The sequence below is a fragment of the Entelurus aequoreus genome, linkage group LG20, assembly GCF_033978785.1.
Source record: "Entelurus aequoreus isolate RoL-2023_Sb linkage group LG20, RoL_Eaeq_v1.1, whole genome shotgun sequence".
NCBI classification, from domain to species: Eukaryota; Metazoa; Chordata; class Actinopteri; order Syngnathiformes; family Syngnathidae; genus Entelurus; species Entelurus aequoreus.
The window spans coordinates 37,565,307-37,586,672 of record NC_084750.1 but is presented as its reverse complement, the minus strand read 5'-3'; the positions used below and the strand labels follow the sequence as shown (position 1 = coordinate 37,586,672).

General features: G+C 38.3%; 1 protein-coding gene across 2 annotated transcripts in view; it reads right to left on the bottom strand.

Moving 5' to 3' along the window:
- ash1l (ash1 (absent, small, or homeotic)-like (Drosophila)) overlaps positions 1-21,366 on the bottom strand; it is a 67,170-nt gene that overhangs the window by 6,672 nt on the left and 39,132 nt on the right. For both annotated transcript variants that reach the window (XM_062030062.1, XM_062030063.1), the window contains exons 8-25: positions 20,881-20,954; positions 20,721-20,766; positions 20,055-20,163; positions 19,656-19,862; positions 19,420-19,566; positions 16,954-17,062; positions 13,460-13,609; positions 10,793-10,860; positions 9,853-10,019; positions 9,550-9,702; positions 6,673-6,727; positions 6,352-6,484; positions 4,646-4,912; positions 2,036-2,122; positions 1,842-1,932; positions 1,627-1,765; positions 1,301-1,473; positions 1,055-1,221 (exon numbers count right to left, since the gene is read on the bottom strand). In XM_062030062.1, coding sequence (XP_061886046.1) covers positions 1,055-1,221; positions 1,301-1,473; positions 1,627-1,765; positions 1,842-1,932; positions 2,036-2,122; positions 4,646-4,912; positions 6,352-6,484; positions 6,673-6,727; positions 9,550-9,702; positions 9,853-10,019; positions 10,793-10,860; positions 13,460-13,609; positions 16,954-17,062; positions 19,420-19,566; positions 19,656-19,862; positions 20,055-20,163; positions 20,721-20,766; positions 20,881-20,954 — 2,342 coding nt within the window. The remainder of the gene's footprint in view (positions 1-1,054; positions 1,222-1,300; positions 1,474-1,626; positions 1,766-1,841; positions 1,933-2,035; positions 2,123-4,645; positions 4,913-6,351; positions 6,485-6,672; positions 6,728-9,549; positions 9,703-9,852; positions 10,020-10,792; positions 10,861-13,459; positions 13,610-16,953; positions 17,063-19,419; positions 19,567-19,655; positions 19,863-20,054; positions 20,164-20,720; positions 20,767-20,880; positions 20,955-21,366) is intronic.

Below are 21,366 nucleotides of genomic sequence, written 5' to 3'. Positions count from 1 at the left end.
ATGTGCCGAGGGCTAATTAAACATTTGCTGCGGGCTACACTTTGCCGTAAATAGTTCAAGTACATTCATGTGCACACCGAAAAAGATAAACAAGATTTTACAAAAATGGTATGAATTGGCATATGAAGAAATACTTGGGGCCTGATTTACTAAGACCCAAATACCACACGCTAAACAACATGTGCATTCTATAAAATAGCGTGTACTATTACTGTAGTGGGCAAGTTGCATGCGATTTGCTAAGACTGCGTGTGCAATTGTGAAGTGGTGCAGACCGCCTTATTTAAATGAGGATTTGCGGGTACTTAATCACCACGGACACTCTCACATAAAGCACATTCATGATATTATGATATTATGCTCTTACCACAGGAGACGTGCACTACTTTGTATGGACATTTTAAAAGCAGTCCTACATTTTACCACCAAAGGTGCGCTCATTGGAGAGAGGCTGCACTTACTCTGCTCAAGACGCACAAGAATGCACACTAAATTCTGTTTTTTTCATATAAGAAATATTTTAATAATTTAAATTCTCAAAGTGAAAAAAACGACCGTCATAAAAAAGACTAAATTGCACCGATTGATTGTTTTAATCAGCCCCGTAAGTCCTCTAGCAGCTATAAAATTATAAAATGTTGTTGCTGAATAGATCATATATGTATATAGAGGTACTAAATAAAACATTAATATTGTTCGCAAAACGATGATGAGTGTTGATAAATAACATTGCGTGTGCTAAATAATATTTGCATCTTCTCTTCCCAGTATTGTGGCCGTTTAATGATCAGCATATATTTTGCACATTAATGAGGACAGAGACACAAAATGGATTGCACGCCTTATTCTGCTCACTTAACAGGCACAATCCACTTTGCACACGTTTAGTAGATCAGTAGTGCGTGTGCTATTAGGTTTGCACATGTTTTAGTACACGTAAATCAGGCCCTTGGTCTGCTGCTCTTGTCTGTAGGGCAAACTCTTTGTTAGAAAACAATAAAAGCAAACAGATCTCTCCTGGCAAAAGTCTTGAGAGTGTATCATTTTGTCTTACAGAAAAGTCTCTCTTGGGTGTCAGCCGTTTGGGGAAGTGGTTGAAGGCGTATGGCTTGGTGCACACTGGGTAGCGGTTACGATGGATCTTGTAGAAAAGGTGAGCTGACTTGTCCAAGCGATAATCGCAGATATAAACGTCCGGCTCTTTCACACCCTTTGGTCGTCCTTAAGGTGGAAATTTAACTGAATTAGTGAAGACAGGAAAGCAATAGAAACAAGTGAATAACAAAAAAAGTTTTCTCACCTTTGCAATACGTGTAGAGATCGAGAACGCAGCAGGGGACCACTACTGCATCGAGAGGGATGATCTCGTAGAGTGGCATGCGAAATAACTCGTTCTGGTAGAACCGCCGGGATGGGGAATGGTGTGTCTCATGAGGTCGGAAGTAGTGGTGGCCAAAGGCAAACCGCTCACCCCTTGTTTTGGTGGACAGAAAAATAAATCAAATGTATTAACATTATACATTTTAAAGTGCACATGATGAACAAATAGGTTCCAAATAGAATGGTATTTTTTAAAATCCTAAATGGCAGTTAGAACAATTAATCTAGTTGAGTTGATGACATTACTTTTCATTCTTCCAGAGTTTCTCGATGCGGAAAATGTCAAGTTTGTCTCGGTTGATGTGAGGCAGGAGGCGGTACGACTGTCTGACAGGCTGACCCTCAGGAGTACGCCTGCTGTCTCTCATCAGGTACACACAATCCCCTGCAAACACAGAAAGGTTACTTTCTCAAACGTATCACTTTCTGTTACATGCAAACGTGGCTGATGCAATCAATACCTTGGTGTAAAAGCAGGTCATCTCTTAGAAGGCAGATGTAATAGATAGAGCCAGCCTGGGCATAGCTAGGTTGGGGCAGCATGGGGACTTCCTGACACATAAAAAACAAAGAGAAATAATAATTTAAATGTCCGGCTTTTAAGAAACCTGACTTGGACCCAGCATTATATCCTGGCATCCTCTCACAGACATACCCTGTCCACTGGCCTTGGATCACATTGCTCACACAGGTAGTGTTCCACCTCCGCCTCCAAACGCATGCAGTCAAAGTGCTGCCACACCTAGAACAGAAAGTGTTTTCCATTATGCTTATGAAAAACATAACACTGATATTACTGATATAATGTGATATCTGTTCTACATCGTAGTGTGCTGGGGGGCAGTACATCTAAGAAGGACAGCTCCAGACTGGAGAAACTGATTAGGCGGGCCAGCTCTACGATCGGAAAAAAACCGGACTCACTGGTGACGGTGGCAGAGAAAAGGACTGTGGAAAAACTATTGAGCATCATGGATGATGCCAGTCACCCTCTGCATACTGTTATCATTAGCCAGAGGAGCCTGTTCAGTGCTAGACTGCTTCATCCCAAGTGCAGGACTAATAGACTCAAAAACTATTTTGTCCCACAACGCCATTAGACTGTACAACTCCTCTCTGGGGGAGAGGGGAGGTACTAGGATGACAGGGGATGCAAAAAAATAACAATACTCAAATAAACTGCAAGAAAAAACAGTGCAATACATTTTCATAACATACTGCCTAGTTTGTCTTGTTATGTTCTCATTTTTACTGTTATATTTTTATACTTATTGTTGCTTTTTATTTCTATTCTTATTGTTATATTTTCTATTTTATTTCCATTTATACCCCCATTATTTACTTTTTAAATTCAATCTCAATTCTGTAAACTGCTGCTGGAATTTGAATTTTCCTGAGGGAACCCTCCTGAAGGAATCAATAAAGTACTATCTGTCTATCTATCTATCCATTACGTATTATGTACAAATATACTTTGCTTTTTCCCTACACCATAAACAGTTTTGGACTGTATTCTCAAAAGTAGAATTTTGAAATAAGAAAGCAATTGCAAGTGAAAGTGAACTTGAATTGCAAGTTCACAGGGAGCCTATCCCAGCTGGGAACACCCTGGACAAGTCGCCACCTCATCACAGGGCCAACACAGATAGACAGACAACATTCACACTCACAGGGCCAATTTAGTGTTGCCAATCAGCCTATCCTCAGGTGCATGTTTTTGGAGGTGGGGGGAAGCCGTAGTACCCAAAGAGAACCCACGCAGGCATGGGGAGAACATGCAAACTTCCCACAGAAAGACCCGAGGCCGGGAATCGAACCAAGGACATCCTCAACACTCTATAACTCATTAAGCTATTGTTTCTTCAAGCGCAAAATAACAAGTTAACATGTAAGCTGTTCTTCTGGGACTTATTTTGTTAGCGCAGTCGGACAGGATGTAACGCAAAGCCATATTATTGTGAAGGCCAAAAGTGTGCAGTTGTTTTTTTTGGTGCACATGACGACAGTGCTGCTTGCAGGGTCATTTGTAAACAAAACTTTCTCAGGTGATTCAATCGATCGCAACTGTACTGTTTGGTTTGTCTTAGAAGTCGTTTTGCCTCTCATCCAAGTAAGCTTCATCAGTTCATGCTCATAGACTTAGATTGGTCAGATCTAGTCTAGCGGCTAGTGCCCAAACCCCAACTATTTATAGTCCAACACAAGGAAGGTGTGCCTGGGCAAGGATGGCTCCGCCCTTTCGTATTAACAAAAACAACTGTTGAGATGCAAAAGAGCAAGCCTAGTGTCAATGCCAACGACAGTCGTTGAAATGGAATTTTCCATCGTTTGCATTGAGGTATTTTGTGGTAGAACGATCGCTGTTGATCGACCACTATCATCCCAAATTAGTCGGAATCACCCATGTTAGCATTTCATTCAGTTGTAAACAGAATGTTTTTAACTCCTGTTATTTGTTAGAGGCTAAATTGCAGAGTAATAGAAATGGTTGAAAGCAGTGTTGTATGTGGGAGACAGGTGGTGTCGCCGAACACATGTTCAAGGATAGTTTTTCAACCTTTACACATCTGTGAAGGCGGCATTAATACTGAAAGGTACATACAGGTTTTGGAGCAACATTTGTTGCCATCCAAGCTACGTTACCATGGACGCCCCTGCTTATTTCAGCAAGACAATGCCAAGCCACGTGTTACATCAACGTGGCTTCATAGTAAAAGAGTGCGGGTACTAGACTGGCCTGCCTGTAGTCCAGACCTGTCTCCCATTGAAAATGTGTGGCGCATTATGAAGCCTAAAATACCACAACGGAGACCCCCGGACTGTTGAACAACTTAAGCTGTACATCAAGCAAGAATGGGAAAGAATTCCACCTGAGAAGCTTAAAAAATGTGTCTCCTCAGTTCCCAAATGTTTACTGAGTGTTGTTAAAAGGAAAGGCCATGTAACACAGTGGTGAACATGCCCTTTCCCAACTATTTTGGCACGTGTTGCAGCTATGAAATTCTAAGTTAATTATTATTTGCAAAAAAAAAATAAAGTTTATGAGTTTGAACATCAAATATCTTGTCTTTGTAGTGCATTCAACTGAATATGGGTTGAAAAGGATTTGCAAATCATTGTATTCCGTTTATATTTACATCTAACACAATTTCCCAACTCATATGGAAACGGGGTTTGTACAATGATTTGGAAAATCTACTTTCCAATGTTTATATTGTATCAGTTTAGTGATTTTCTTCACCCCAGTTTTAAATGTGTTCCTTACCATACACTTTTCACATTGGATCATCAGGCCTTCATCCTTGTACATTTCACAGATGCACCGAATTATGTCATCATCCTTGTCATGGGATCTGCCCGGTCCGTTGTGGTGGCCATGGTCCCGTTCAAGTGAGTCAGAGCTGTCAGCCTCGCTGGCGGTCTCGCCCACTATCTCATCGATCTGCACTGCAGCTTCATTGCGTGCACTGTAGTAGGCTTTCCGCAGCCGGCACACATCCCTGCCTATTGATGACTTCCTGCCGTAGTATTTCTGTTGTGGGAAACAAGACAGTTGTACTGCGTAAAAAAGAAGACATTCACTGGAATTTATGTTAGACGTGACAGGCATCATGCCTCACAATTGTATACTACAAGCTACACGAAGAGACTAAATAAGGAACAATATGTGTGCCTCTTTCCAAGAGGCCAAAAGAAGATTTAAAATAATTAATGAAGGGCTCCTAATAAGACATTCATGCCTATGATGAGTGCATGTAAACTTCTGACTGTACAAACTCCCTAAACAAACCCCACAAGGCTAGTCAGTTCCTGTGGTCGAGGACGTATGGAAAACGCAGTTACTCTAGCAAAGTACTCAATAGTCAAAACGTTCAATAATTTTGTGAACTTTTGTTTTAAATAAGTGCTAATGGCTTTACCTTGACTTTAGCTCATCTGCGATGAACACAACACTGAATAGATTTTAAAACTATTTGGAGAAATCTGAAAAAACCCTCAAACCATGAGGTTGTAAAAGGTAAATAACCATAAAATGCTCAAGGTTGAAGTATGTGACTTTTGCTTTCTTACTGTCTACTCATCAATACCATCTAGTTGTAATCCATCCATTTGTTTCATTTTGTTATATCTCAATAATAATTTTCCTGACTGGCAAACTAAGGTCATCCTCTCGACACTCTTGTGTGTATTATTCGGACCATCCAGTTACGATTTGGTAATTATCATTGGACTTATAAACTTGTAATGCTAAACTGAGATTACCAGCAATTCTTAAAGGGGCTTTCCAATATATTTTAGACAGAATATCGCACCCTCATTTGGCTTCTAGCATATAATGATGTAACTACGTACGTACGTAACACATGCACGCGCAATCGCTTTTGATGTTATTAGCTAATAGTAATTATTTGGATAGTTAGTGTTAGCTGTTATTGAATGTACATTCTATCATAACAACAGGACTGCAAATTGTTTGTTGCTTCTCTTAAGACAGCTTTCGTATGTGTGCAAGCGCTCCCTGCGTGTACGTGTTGACGAGACCGGGTGAGGATCGTTGTTAACACTATACTGGGCCAATAAAAAAATGTACTACACCGTTTTAACACAAATGTGTTCTGTTAAACCATTAATGGTAACACAAGCTCGCCAATGGTGTTGTTAGATTTTTTGCTTTCAAAAAAATGTAACTGTGATCAAGTTACAAGTGAACCGAATTAGGTCCTTTAGCTGTACATGTAAAGCATAGATTAATAACACATTAGGCTAATGCAAGATTCAACATGACCAATATAATGAATACCGTTTTATCTGTTGGCAGCTTAAGTAGGAGAGAAAAAAAGGACAAAAAACAGAAAATCATTTTCTTTTTGATACTAATCCAGAACATTTCAAGGAAAGACACAAGTCCAAAGCCTCTCACGTACTCTGGCCATATCATTCACTGGAGCACATAACAGAACACCTGCTTACCTCAGCATTGCGGAAAACTTTGAGCATGTCAGTGTCGAATGCCTCAACAGTCTTGTAATGGCCTGTGAGGATTTGCTTCTCAATGGTGCTCAGGTCCAGAGGGTCAGCCACCTTCTCATAGTAGTGTGTGTTCCTAATGGTGCACAAAAATAACAACTCAAACATGTATGTTTCTCCAGTCTCCATTAAGAGGGTTCCAAGTATTTTATGTGAAAATCACATCGCTTTTACAGGAAGTGACATTCTCAAGTGACATTCTCATTGTAGGTAAAACTTGCTACATTTGTGTATGTTCAAGGCACTTTGTGTTTACGCTCTTACCTTTTCCGTGATGGAAGGTTAACTAATGGAGCAGCAAGTGTTTGGCCTGATGAATCTGGGGTCGAAAGAAAACAAAAAACAGATCAATTAAAAAACATGCTTGTTGTGCTTTTAGAGCGAGCTTCTAATTGCAGCTTTCTCCATGTTGAAATGAGTTGTGCCACTGCTGTACTTCAATGCTGTTTTACAGGCTTTGCATATTTGTTTTAGCAAATATACCATTCTTCTTAAAAATTGCAAATCTCTTCCAAACGTTGGACTTATTCATGTCCATTTCGTCGCACATTTGGTCTTTTCCTCTTTTTGCTAGTTTACATTACTGTGACAAGTCTCGCGAACTAATGTCACTGTGAATGTGCTACATCATGTTCACTTTATCATCCTTTTGCTCTATTCACCACTGCACTATCATCTTATTAGCCTTGCACATATTAGTTATTTAAGTACTTGTTTATATTTTAGTTAATTGTTAATATTTGTTGTTTATGTTGTATATAGAGAGCAGTCTACCAAGTCAAATGTATTGTGTGTTAAACCTACCTGACAAAAAAAGTGGATTCTGATTTTGAGTTGCAAGAGCGGAACATATACCGTATTTAACGGACCATAGGGTGCACCGGATTATAAGGCACACTGCCGATGAGCGGGTCTAGTCAGGTCTATTTTCATACAAAATGCGCATCGGATTATAGGGCGCATTAAAGGGGTCATATTATTCTTTTTTTGTGTTTTTTTTATGACATTAGTTTTTTCATATAGAAGATATAATAATAACATATCTCCTAAATGAGGAAAAACTTATTGCATTTTCTTGGATATTCTTCTTCACATTTGCGGTTAATGCCAGCCTCTCCCGTGAGCGCACCTTCAGCGCTAAAAAAATGGTTTCCATTGTAGATGCGCTGCAGGACTGCATCGAAAATGCCCATAAAAAGTGGTACATATCTGCTGCTTGTTTTTAAAACATTGCAAAACACCACAGGTAGAAGCATGATTATATGGATGTGCAGTAAATGTGTCTTCATGGTGAAAGCCACATAGTACATGCAAAAACCTAATTTAAATAAGGAGGCAGTCTGCACCACCTTTCAATTGCACTTGCAGTCTTAGTAGATCACATACGCCATCTAATAGTACACACAATTTTATATTTTGCGCACACTGTTTAGCGCTTAGTATTTGGATCTTAATAGATCAGGCCCTTAATATTTTGCAGAAACGTCAAAAGTTGTCTGCTTTGTTGCTGTGAAAACTGTAGTAGCGTTGCTGGCTGTTCTCACAGCATCAGCGTCCATGAATTAATCTATGGGTATTTGCGCTAGCAACTGTGTCTACAGTTTTGTGCTTTTTGTCCCCTCGCCCATAGTCAAAGTGGCAAATGTTTTACAGCAGTTTGCATTTGGCACATCCTGGGTCAGTTTCTTCTACCATCACAATTTGTATTTACTCTTAAAAAGCCATATATTGTTGAAGCTGCACTTCCGCTTTGTCACTTCACTAGCAGAAGTAACTAGCTAGTGGGCGTACCGTGCATTTCATAAGTGCTTGCATACCACATGCCCACACAGACTAGACCGAATACATTTTTCATGCCACCAAAATATGACGGTCCATAGCAATTTACATTTCGTTACAACACATTGATTTTCTTTGTATTAATGAAACTTAACATATATTTCCAAGACTTTTCCAAATCTTCAAAAAACTATTATTTTCCATAACTTTTACAGGGCCTGGATATTGCATTTTAAAATTCCATGACTTTTCCAAGTTTTTAATCGACATATGAACTCTGTTAGTTGGTTACTCTCTACTGTAACACGGTTCCAGTTAGACTTCTGTTGAAGTGTACAATACAAAGCATTTGTTATTTTGTTATTTCACTACTTTGCATTCTAGCTTAGCGGTTAGCAAGGCTTTTCTTCGGCTCCTCTATTGGTGTTGTTCTGTGCTAAATATGCATTTCAGAACAGTCTGTATTACATACTTCACGTACATAAATAACATATTTCTAATCGTCCACGTCCCAATCGTGATGCATCAAAGAATCGATCATTTTGAAAAAGCTTTTCACTCAATACTTGGTTGGGCCTCCTTTACCATGAATTACGGCATCAATGTTGCAAGGCATAAAGGCGATTAGCCTGTGGCACTGCTCAGGTGTAATAGAAGCCCCAGTTGCTTTGATAGTGGACTTCAGGGCATTGTAATTGTTCGGTCTGGTGTCTGTCATCTTCCTCTTGACCCATAGAACACCATTTAAAATGGGGTTCAGGTTAGGCAAGTTTGCTGGGCAATCAAGCGGAGTAACAAATTAATAATTGAACCAGCTTTCGGTATCTTTGGCAGTGTGGGCTGGTGCCAAGTCCTGCTGGAAAATTTAATCAGCATTTCCAGAAGCAGAAGAGAACAAGAAGTGCTCTAAAATTTCCTTGGTGATGGCTAAGTTGACTGTGGACTTCAGATGACGTGGCAGCCCAAATCATCGCTGACTGTGGAAACTTCACAATAAATTCAAGCAACGTGGATTCTGTCCCTCTTCCTCCGGACTGTGGGCACAGTCCAGTTCTTTTTCTCCACAGTCCAGGTAAGACACTTATCTGGCGTTGTTTCTGGTTCAGGAGTGGCTTGACATGAGTAGTGTGACATTTGTAGCCCATGTCTAAAATTGGTCTGCGTGTAATGGCACCTTTTCCAAATTTTTGAATGGATTTCGTTTGACAATACCCAAAAAGGTGCGGTTATCACGTTTGCTAGTGAAACTTTCCCTTCCAGACTCTTCCTTTCTACTCAACTTTCTATGAATATGCAGCACTCTGTCAACAACCAGCTTCTTCAAACAATATTCTTCAAAATATCCCAAACATAGTTACTCACCTTTGTAGCTGGTAATCATGTCAGAAATCTCTTTGAAGATGTGCGCAAGTCGAGCAGTGCGTGTAACTTCTGTGTTTTCTTCAGCAGCAGCGAGCCTCCGCGTGCGCACTGACCGTGCTGTCTGCAGGGCTGAAAATTGTGTGAGGAAAACATCTGAAAAACAGGACATGAATGTTAGGAAGGAGTTTGCCAAGTTCTGTGAGCTTTATGGTTATATTACAGCTACATACAATGGAAGTCACATATGAAATAGAAAAGTAGAAAAATATTTATACATTTTTTAACAATTCTTTGCACATTTACCTGACTTAATGTTGCCGTCATCACGGATGACTCCTCCCCAGCGGGTATAGATGGACAGGCTGCTAGAGTCTCTCTCTCGCTCACCCTCTCGTTTGAGCGACTCCTGTTTCTCCCTCATTTTTTCCCAGTTTCTAAGGAGGAACACTCGATGCTTGAGCACAAAGTTCCTAATGATTGAGGGGAAGTGTAGAAGACAATTACATTTTCTTTCTTTAGGTATGTATTTAAGTTAAAACTTGCACTTCTTAGTTTTTATCCTAAAGAGGCATTGTAAAACAAGTAAGACATTATACAATCCTGTACAACTTAGTTATATATATATATATACATATATATAGTCGAGGTTACTGTGGTTTATCCGTTATACAATGCTCAATACCGGGCTAGAGAGGAATATACGTTAGGTCAGGAAAAACACAGAGGCTATTTCATCCCTAGAAGCCTATTTCACAGGTTTCCCTGCTCTTCAAACTCACCTGAAGGTCAGGAAATAACACAGAGGCTATTTCATCCCTACAAGCCTGTTTTGCAGGTTTCCTTGCTCTTCAAACTCCCCTGAAGAGCAGGGAAACCTGCAAAACAGGCTTGTAGGGATGAAATAGCCTCTGTGTTTTTTCCTGACCTAACGTATACATATACTGTGTGTGTGTATATAAATATATATATATATATATATATACATATATATATGATTTATATCTATAACTGTTAGTTATTTAAGCTGTTAGTTATATAAGGCTAAAAAGAGACTCCTTTTTGCAAGTATAAACTGTATTTTTAAAAGAATGTACAGGAAAATCTTTATACATTTGACATTCAGTGAGCAAGTGTTGTACCAATATTGGCAACAATATTGTATGACACACTTAATGCCTAATTTAAAAAAAAAAAACTTTGTCGTGCATCTGCAACAATGGGCATTGTGTGTATGTGCAAGTACCGTTCTCTGTTTGACATGGGTTTCATTAGGTGAGGGTAAAACTTGTTGCTGTCACTTGATTCCTCCTCCTGAAAATCAAGAAAAGCGAAAATCAAGAAAAGCTTATTTGTGTCATTATTTTCGCTCAAATATTCAAACAAAGCTGCTGATCATCTAAAAAAATAAATTTAGCATTTCAACAGAAATTAATACGTGCTATATACAACCTGTGGGCCACAGACCGTTACAGATAAAGAAATGTGTGACCAACATTAAGAATGACCTCATTATATAGATTAACAACAGATTTTTATCAAGGACAGCCTTACTATAGAACAGGTCTTGTATTCCCCTCTTAGGAGTGTGTGAATGTGAGTGTGAATGTTGTCTGTCTATCTGTGTTGGGTTGGCCCTGCGATGAGGTGGCGAATTGTCCAGGGTGTACCCTGCCTTCCACCAGAGTGCAGCTGGGATATGCTCCAATATAGTCAAACGGTAGAGAATGGATGGATGGAGTATGAAAATGAAGGCACACACTGCCCCTTTCACCTCAAACTCGAAAGTGCAGAGTATTTAGCCTGCCTACAAGCCTTACAATTGTCAAAATCAGTCAATAAACCAGATTTATGATTCATAAGGTTAACTATTATTTTTTTCATTGTGTCGTCACCTTAACCCCCAATATGCCCTTATTGGTTGGGAAAAGCTTGTCTTTACTCAAAGCATTACCAGTGTTTGTTAACAAAAAGGAGTGGAAAAGGTGAGCCAACAGTGACATCAAGTGGACAACTGGTGCAAAGATGCACATGTATGTGTACCCTAATATTAAACTCAATCCTACACCCTTGTGCGTTTGCACAACACGCTGCTCTGCTTGTCTCCATGGAGTTGCACTAACAGAACTAACAGTTAACCATCGTGCTAAATAGAGTCTGGAGACACTTTTCCATCAAGTGCCAACATTTCTTGCTAGTGTTCTGGCGAGACGTGCTCTCTATTTCTGGGTTGCAATCACCTGACCGAGAGGCACTTCCAGGTTTCAAGTGGTGGTTTAGAGTTCCAGGCTACTGTTTATTTACCGGCATCAATGAATATTTGGGCGTCTTTTGAAAGGTTCAGAGGCAAATATATAAGCTTTTGTGAAAAAATATTTAAAATGGGATGGAGTGGATTTATATACTTATGAAAAATACTTTTTGAAAGATAAAAAACATTCATCATCACCAAGACTTCACTTCCTTTGACAATGACAATAATTTAAAGAAGAAAAGATTGTATTTCCATCTGAGGGGTCCACAAATTGGGCATTAATCCGTTAAAAACCATGTTGGACTCAGTAAGTAACGTATTTCAATGGCATTAACAATCAGTGCTGCTGTGATCGTGATGCTAATGAGAAAAAGTATATGTTTATTTGCAGTTGATTTCCTGCTACAAAATATTAGTCTCATCTACAATTCATGTCTGCAGTTTTTTTTAATGGTGTCAAGTTCATATTCTGTCTCATTATTTAGCTATAGATGTCCCTGTTGCTCAACAATGTTTGCTAGTGGTATCAAGATTCTGTATGCTGCTGAGCCTCAAAGAGATGTATTCATCTAGTTTATTAATACTATTGGTAATATTTTCTTGATGCTAACAAATAGCACCAAAGACCTTATAATGTGGTCATTTGTGCCGTCATGCCTTTCATAATGATTGTGAATGATAGGCAAAATTCCAAAAAAGTGCAGTTCCCCTTTAAGCCCTCTAAATAGACATCCAATTCTAAATTAGTTGATCAATATAATACACTCATAAGTCATTTTTCAAATTGTATCTTTTTAAAATCATGCTGTAAAAATGCATATACTCTCAAAATATGCCTTATAATAGCCACAAACTGGAGAATATTTTTTAATCCGGATATCTTTTTTTTTTTAAATAGTTAAAAGGTTTTATAGAATAATAAATGAACATTATATTAGGAATGCAAATGATGCATGTGTTTGGAAATGGATGACTGATTTAAACATTTTAGAAAGACATGCCATGGAGTGATATTTGGGGGGAAATGCCAATAAGCCCTTTATATGCATTAAAATAGGCTAAGTCAAATAAACATCTTAAATAGATTGTATTTTACACCCTCTTAGTTGTTTAAAATGAGTACAATAGATAGCAAGTTGTGTATAAAGTGTTAGGCAGCTGAAGGAACTCTTACACATTTACTGTGGGAATGTCAGTGAACAATTGTATTACATTTTGTAATGCCTCTAGAATTCGTATTCAATGCTTTTTAGTGCCTTTTAAGGCCTTAATTTTTGCAAAATACATTTAATTACTTTAAATGCTTTTTAATGCCTTGCGGAAACACTGTAACATAATGAATAATCATGATTTAAATATTGCTAAAAATACTTGTGATTATTATTTTGGCCATATTCATGCAGCCCTCACATTAGTTTTAGATTACATATTTGTATATGCAATCTGAATTATAAGAAGTGTTCATTACACAAGTTCGACATTTGTACACTAAAACAAATCTAAATATTTTCTCACAGATTTTAGGTTTTCGGTAAATTTTGATTCAAAATGTTTTAAAAATAATAAATAAAGGAAACCAACCTTGGCAATACAAACAGTTTTTAGATGTGATAAAGAGGTAAACACTTCAAAGCGTTGAAAATGAAGAATAACACTCACTCGTTTTTTAAGCTGGTGTTTCGATTTTCGCTTCTCCTTGAGTCTACCCAGGCGCCGAGTCCCACCTGTCTTTGCAGGCAGCCCATTGATACGCTGGCTCTTTCCTCCGATGATACCTCGGCAGCTCTCTGAGCCACATTTACAGACTTGCTGTGGAGCACAAAAAAGCAGTCACATGAATAAAAGGTCAGTCAAAGTTAAATTACAACTTGTGTTGAACAATAATTTTTTTAAAAATGCGATGACGTCGAGATGTGTGACACATGTTGAAACACACTAACTACACTTTGTGTATGGGTTTGGTTTTAAGTGTGAATGATCACGGAATGTTGCACTTTTGGTACAATTGTTTTATTGGACTGCTTAAAATAGGGGATGTTTTTTGGATTATTTTGTGTTAGAATTATTTAAGTGATCAGTTGTTGCTTATTGGGCAAAATGTGGCTCTGTCTCTCTTTCGCGGTATCTTTTAACTGTTTTGGGCAGCCTAAGGTGCACCTGTGCAATAACCGTGGTGTGTAATCAGCATCTTGATACGCCACACCTGTGAGGTGGGATGGATTATCTTGGTATAGAAGAAGTGCTGACTAACCTAGATTTAGACACACTTGTGAACAATATTTGAAAAGGAGTACCGTATTTTTCGGACCGGATTATAAGGCACACTGCCGATGAGCGGGTCTATTCAGGTTTATTTTCATACAAAAGGCGCACCGGATTATAAGGCGCATTAAAGGGGTCATATTATGATTTTTTTCTAAATTGAAAACACTTCCTTGTGGTCTACATAACATGTAATGGTGCTTCTTTGGTCAAAAGGTTGCATAAATTATGTTTTACAGATCATCTTCGAGTCGCTTTCTGACAGTCGCTTCAGGATGCGCCGTTTTGTGGGTGGTCTTATTTACGTGGCTCACCTTCGGCAGCGTCTTCTCCCTGTCATCTTTGTCGTAACGGTGTAGCGTGCAAGGACGGGAGTGGAAGAAGTGTCAAAAGATGGAGCTAACTGTTTTAATGACACTCAGACTTTACTTAAATCAATAACTGAGCAGCATCTCCTCGTCCGTGGCTCACCAATGCAACAACAACGCCGGAAATGTGTCCCGTAAAAAAACGGAACTCTCTAATAACTAAAGTATCATGGGTGAATTATGTAAACCCACTACATCGGTAGTTTTTAGTGCTTTCATAGTGAGTCTACTGACAGATATAAGTTAGAACTTTACACTACTTTATATTAAAAATGGCAAGAGTGGAGGATGAATAACAAGAAGATGGAGAAAAAGAAGAAACTTATTGACTATGATGTTACCACGAACTGCAATGCCGGACATGTGCACATTTTTTTAAGGACTTATACAGATCCCAAATACAGATCAGCAGGCACCAGAAGGTAAGAAAAGTTATGTTTGCATAATATTGCAAGACAAAACACCAGATCATATGTCTGCTAATGGGTGCCATTTTGCGGTTCTTATACACACACCATAATAATACTCGTATGTTGAAGCACAGTTCGTCTGACTACAGTAGCCGTAATGCTCCCACAATCCATCAAGCGGTGTGGCTTCATAGCTTACTAAAGTTGTACTAAAACATTTTGACAAGACTTTTGAGCGCCGTGTGTAATGTTCTCAATGGAACATTTAAAGTTTTGGTGTTGTTTACTGGCCTCATGTTGCAGTCTACACGTATCTCCTATGTGTGACTGCCATCTACTGGTCACACTTATCATTACATTATTTACAAACTAAAATAGCTTTGAGGTCGGTAAGCACAACCATAATTATTCCATTAGGCGCACCAGTTTATAAGGCGCACTGTCGATTTTTGAGAAAATGAAAGGATTTTAGGTGAGACTTATAGTCCGAAAAATACAGTAGGTATTTTGTGTATGCAGTAAAGGTTTTACATATTGAAGTTCAAGAAAAATTTGAGTAAAAACAAAAGTGGTGCGCTTATATTTTTGTTCAGTATACTTCTTCCTGGTACTTCCCTACTTCACCTACTGTGCTGAAGTGTGGGGAAATAATTATCACTATTCTAAAAATTCACTGGTTATATTGCTAAGACCGGGAAGTACAGTACAAATCATTTAGAAGGTTCAATACCTAGACCACACAAATCATCTTTTTATTCAGCCAAAGCTAATAATAGTCCATTACCTGGTTACATTACATGCAGTACAATTTTTGAAATACTTATTGCCAACTAACATTCCAAAGGTTTTCACAGAAAGAGAGAGGTTCATAGTCTGAAGGGATATGGAAATTTTATGTTACCAATGTAAACAACCGATATAAGTTTTTGTGTCTGTATGTTGAGCTAAATTGTGGAACAGTCTGGGGCTGTAACACAAGCAATGTTTAAAAATTTAAAGTACCAATGATTGTCACACACACACTAAGTGTTGCGAAATTATTCTCTGCATTTGACCCATCACCCTTGATTACCCACTGGGAGGTGAGGGGAGCAGTGAGCAGAAGCAGTGGCCACGCCCGGGAATCCTTTTTGGTGATTTAACCCCCAAATCCAACCCTTGATGCTGAGTGCCAAGCAGGGAGGTAATGGGTCCCATTTTTATAGTCTTTGGTATGACTCGGCCGGGGTTTGAACTCACAACCTACCGATCTCAGGGCAGGCACTCTAACCACTAGGCTACTGAGTAGGATGTCAAAACATTTGCATAGATCTGGCCACAATACGAGGAGAACATGTAATGGTCGTGTTACTGTATTCTCTCTTCTTACCAGTGCTGGTATGTGGCATGTCATCATTTATAAAATGCTAGAAATACATGAATAATGGATGAATTAATAAAGGAAGGGTATTTTTGTTTATTTTGTGCTTACTTACTACTGAACAATGTTTTGGGTCAGCTGTATGGGGAAGGGAGTGAAAGGGTTGAGTTGACTGCAGAAGTGAGCGTGTGTTTTGCTTCATTCTGTAGTTTCAACTGGGGGCCTAACTGCCCTGGCTTTTGTCAGGAGTGTGTATTGATTGAACATGGGAAGTTAACACATTTACTAGTGATTAGTACCAAATGTTCTTTTTTTCCTGTTAAATATTTGTCTCATTGACCAGAGTTGTGTGTTTCATATTACTTTGTTGACAGATATTCATTAATAAAAAAAGACAATAATATTTGCCTAATTTTGCTAACTGTTTGTTAGCCAAACTGTTTATGTGCCAAACACTCACAGAGGCGTCATTTACCCTTCGGCTGAGATATGCTCCAAAGTAACAATGTGTGCATGTTCAAAACAAACTAATCTCAAATTTAAAGCAAGCATAATTGTCTGCCCCTGCAATATTAAAATGTAAAAAGTATCTCTAACAAAGTAAGCAGAAAAAAATGCATTAATAATCGCAATTGACAGCCGTAATAAATACAAATGATTAGTAGTAGCCAAGACAAAAATGACAACATAAAATGAAAAAACTCAATCGCTTTAAATGTCAAAATATGTTTAAAAAGCAAAGTGGTGTTTTACCTGCTCTTCTGTGTTGAAGGAATGAAAATTGTAGTCATAGGTGAGCTCGGTTCCGCTGCTGATGTCCTTGAGCGCAAACAGACCAATTCTGTACACCCCATTAACTGACCTGGAAGTCATAAGGACTTGGTTAATGCACATTCCTCATGAATATTGACATAATTGCAGAACATATGAAGCTCAAGGACAATTCATACATTAGTACAGCTAATATACCAAGAAGTTGCCTGTTTAAGCAAATGTAAACTAACAGTGGCATTTTGTCTATACAAGGCTTTGTTTCTGTGTTTCAAACACAACTCTTAGAATGAAAATTAATCGGGTCAAAAGGAAGAAAATAAATGTTCGGACTCCACAGTTGTAACTGAAGTCCAGCGAGAGGCTGGATGACCTTTAGGAGCCCAAAGTCCGACATCGCTCTGAAGGCTTTTACTGGTAGTTTAGTTAAGCCACTCTTGGTTACTCACATGCACACCAACATGCAACCGTTGCCTCAGATCATAGGATGGTCCAAGTGACAGTGCAATTTCTGAGGTAATGTATTGTTCATAACTAAACATGAAGAGTTCAGCTTTAATAGTCAAGCAACACAGCTGTGCCACATTGAAACAAAATGTCTGTAGTGATATAAACTAGTGTAATTATGGGACTTCTTGCAGAAGAATAATGACCGTTTTTTTTTTTACTTTTTAGAAGTCAGATAAGGGACGAGCAGACAATTTAATTGGAAAACAGATTTGTCTTGCACCTTCTAAAATAAATCTGGAGGTGTGGGGGGGCCGGAGCCTATCCTAGCTGTACTGTACACTTTAATTGATTATCTGTGAAGGCTTTCTCTATATGGAGGGCTAATGCTGCAGTATGTAAGTATTATTGTAGCAAAACTATTTCCACACGTGTATCTTAATCTGTGCACATGTAATCAAATTCACACGTGTACTAATGTGTGTGTTTGTATATCAATCTGCCTGTGTAATTTTGCTACAATAATACTTCCATACTGCAGCCCTTCTTAACTTTAAATGTGCAAGAGAAAAAGACAAAGTTAGCGGCAGGGGTGTGTGTTCACAACAAGTATACCAATTTTAAAATGAAAGTTAAAACATTTATATTTTTCAAGTAATGTTGGATGAATAATTTGGAATTGGATTTAATTAAAATCTACCTGTTGAATAAGTAGAGGACATTCTAAAAGAAGCCGGTTTTAATACATAACATATGTATATATAACAATTGAATAACACTCCATTGGGTAGAAAAATATCAACAAACGTATTTTAACAACAAACTTTGTTTCTTTTTTCAACTTTGAATTAAAAAAGATTGAAAATAACATCCCTGTATTTTTTAGTCAGTAATAAGAAATAGGGGTGTCGGGAAAAAAAACGATTCACCTTCCTCAAAAATGTTGAAGAATCGAGAGTTGGGATACCCTGGACTTCATAATCAATGTTATTTTTTCTGGATTTTTTTAAAAATTCTCTCTCAAAACTTTCTATAATAATTTTGTGAGGAGGTTATTTTGCTCACTGTATACAGCACCTTTCAAGGGGCCCTTCTCTTGCAGTATTATATTTATAAAATATACATTTTATATATATTTTATGATAGTCTAGAGTAAGGATGTAACAATAAACGGTATTGATGATAAACAGTTAGAACTACCGTGATAAATTAACATTATGGTAAAACCGTAATTGATAACTGCACTTTGATAAACTCACTGACAAACTAGCGTTAACTCGCCAAACGCTATAATGAATACAAGGGACATTAACTTCTTTGCCCATTAAGAAATGACATACTCCAATCTGAACTTTTGTAAAAAAAAATAACATTGCTGTCTGAGCAACTAAGCTATTAAATTCTGCACATTGAACATACAGGTTGTGCTGTCTTACAACACAGTGATCGATATATACTCAGAGGAATATGACATGAAAATGTCTACAACAGGAAGTGTTAAAAAAACACTCTGCATTATTTACAGATTAAAACAGAAGAAGATAAACATATTTAAACACTTAAATAATATAACATGGCTCTTAAAAATCCAGGGCAATATGTAATGTTACTTCTGCCAAGAAAGTATATTGTGTGTATATTTATTGTATTTTATCTCATTTATAAATAAAATGTAGTTAAAAGATTTCAGTGTGAGTACTTTTTGAGCACATTCAACAATAGCGGGGTAATAATGATAACCGTTATATGAAATGTTTATTACATTACAGCCCTAGTCCAGAGTAACATACCTCTCTGCAAATTAAAGGGAAAAGTATTTTCATCAACGACACAAAGTATGCAATAGTGCAGCAATGAGTACCCAAAGGCATCCCAAGGCTCTTAAAGGTAGGTTTTCAAGATGTTTTAACATATTTTATTTCCAAACGTCCTGTAAACATTTCTATTTGTACTTGAATTTGTGGGAAATCCATAAAAAATATCTGATTAAACAGTACTCACCACTTCTGCATCTCACAGTTGGGATCACAGCTGTGGTTTATGAAGCGTGCCTCATTGCCCATTCTGTAGCTGTCAATAACCATGCCACTATCCAGGTTGAGACAGTAGTGGCCGCTATGAGCAAAGTACTGCTGCATCATACGACTCCTGCAACATGATCAAAAAAATAGAGAGATGAAGAGAAGGAGGAGTGCAATTAAACATACTTCTTTTACAGAGCAGCCAGAGCGTCTCACCGAAACTCATGCTCGCTGACCACTTCTCCCAGGTACTCAATAATGAACTGCCCTGAACGGAGACTCTCCTTGGTACGGATGCCCCAGCCCTTGCCCTCAGCACGGAATCGCTCCAGACATTGCACCCATTCGTGCCTCTGGATGTGCTGGTTATCACACTGCTCATGACATGGACAAGTGCTGGGAGGGCATTCAGCAAAACTCATCCTGGAGAAATCGGTCCATGGGAAGACATTTCACATCAAACCAACTACACGTTTGGAAGACAACTGTGTTGGCAATATGATATATTTATTTATCGAAACAAAGTTTTAGCATAACAGTGTCTTGCTTTGAATACTAATTATTTGAAGGCATTTTGGGAAAAGTACGGTACTTTAAAAATCACTGTCACATTACCTATTCAGGCAGTCATCCAGACAACCTTTTTCATTTGTGTTCTCAGGAGCTCGACAGCTACATGTAGTTGTTTCATAACCAGAGAGAGGCTTTACATCAACGTATACATCTGTGAAACAAACAAAATGGCACAATTTTGATTGATTGATTGAAACTTTTACTAGTAGATTGCACAGTTCAGTACATATTCCGTACAATTGACCACTAAATGGTAACACCCGAATAAGTTTTTCAACTTGTTTAAGTCGGGGTCCACGTAAATCAATTCATGGTAAATTGTACACTGACGTTAGTGTGATCAGTCAACATCAAACACTATCCATTTTTTCCACCGCTTATCCTACAGCCAGGGGCTGAATCCTATACCAGCCGACTTTGGACCAGCTGCTAGTCAATTGGAGGGCACATAAAGAGACAGACTACTATTCACACCCACAGTCACTGAGTTGAGGACTGAACCCACGATGCCTGCTTGGACACCCGTCACATTGACCAGTTGACTGTGGTGGGCAATAGGCAGCTCGCAGGTTGACCTGATCGCAGTCCCCTGCACTAAAGCATCAGTGACCCGACTATGGGTTCCTTTTTATAAAATCAACATGCACGGCAAGCAGTATATGCTATACAAGTTACATTCTGGTTGGAATAACAAACATACACACTTACTTGATCTTATTTTTTTATAAAGGGGGACATCAGGCCTTTTGTATAGCTGAAAAAATAAAAAAAACAGCTTAATGAGAAAAAGAGCCACTTATTGAAGGAACTGAAACGAGTAGAAATATAACAACAAATGAAAACTGTGGTACACAATATTATTGATCACCTGATCATGTTTCCACAGCCAGAGGATGTCGTAAGGCAACTGGAAATCAATGCGTTTCTGTCTCAGGTACTTTCCTGAAGTATCGAATAGAGCAGAAAATTGTAAAAACAAAACAAAAAAAAACCTACATGTGTAAGTGTTTCTGTTCTGTTGTTGATAGGACATGCAAACAGATCTTATTTTTTTAAACAACCATACTGTCAGCAAAAAAGCCAGTAAGTTGTAGTTAACAAAAATGTTGTGATGTCAAATAGTTACTTTTCGCAAGTCCATCTTGTTGACAACTACATAGTACTGAGCTTTGCTTAAAGGGTCGTATTGCGTAAAAAAACCCAACACTTTTCTTACCTGTTGGCACCTGTTTTTGTGTACTAACAAAAATCTGATTTCAAATCATGGAGGCGTGGTGGAAATATTAATAAAACATTTTGCCTTGTTCCAGACGAGCCGTTTGGCGTTTGTAATTTGTGATGCGATTTGCCATTG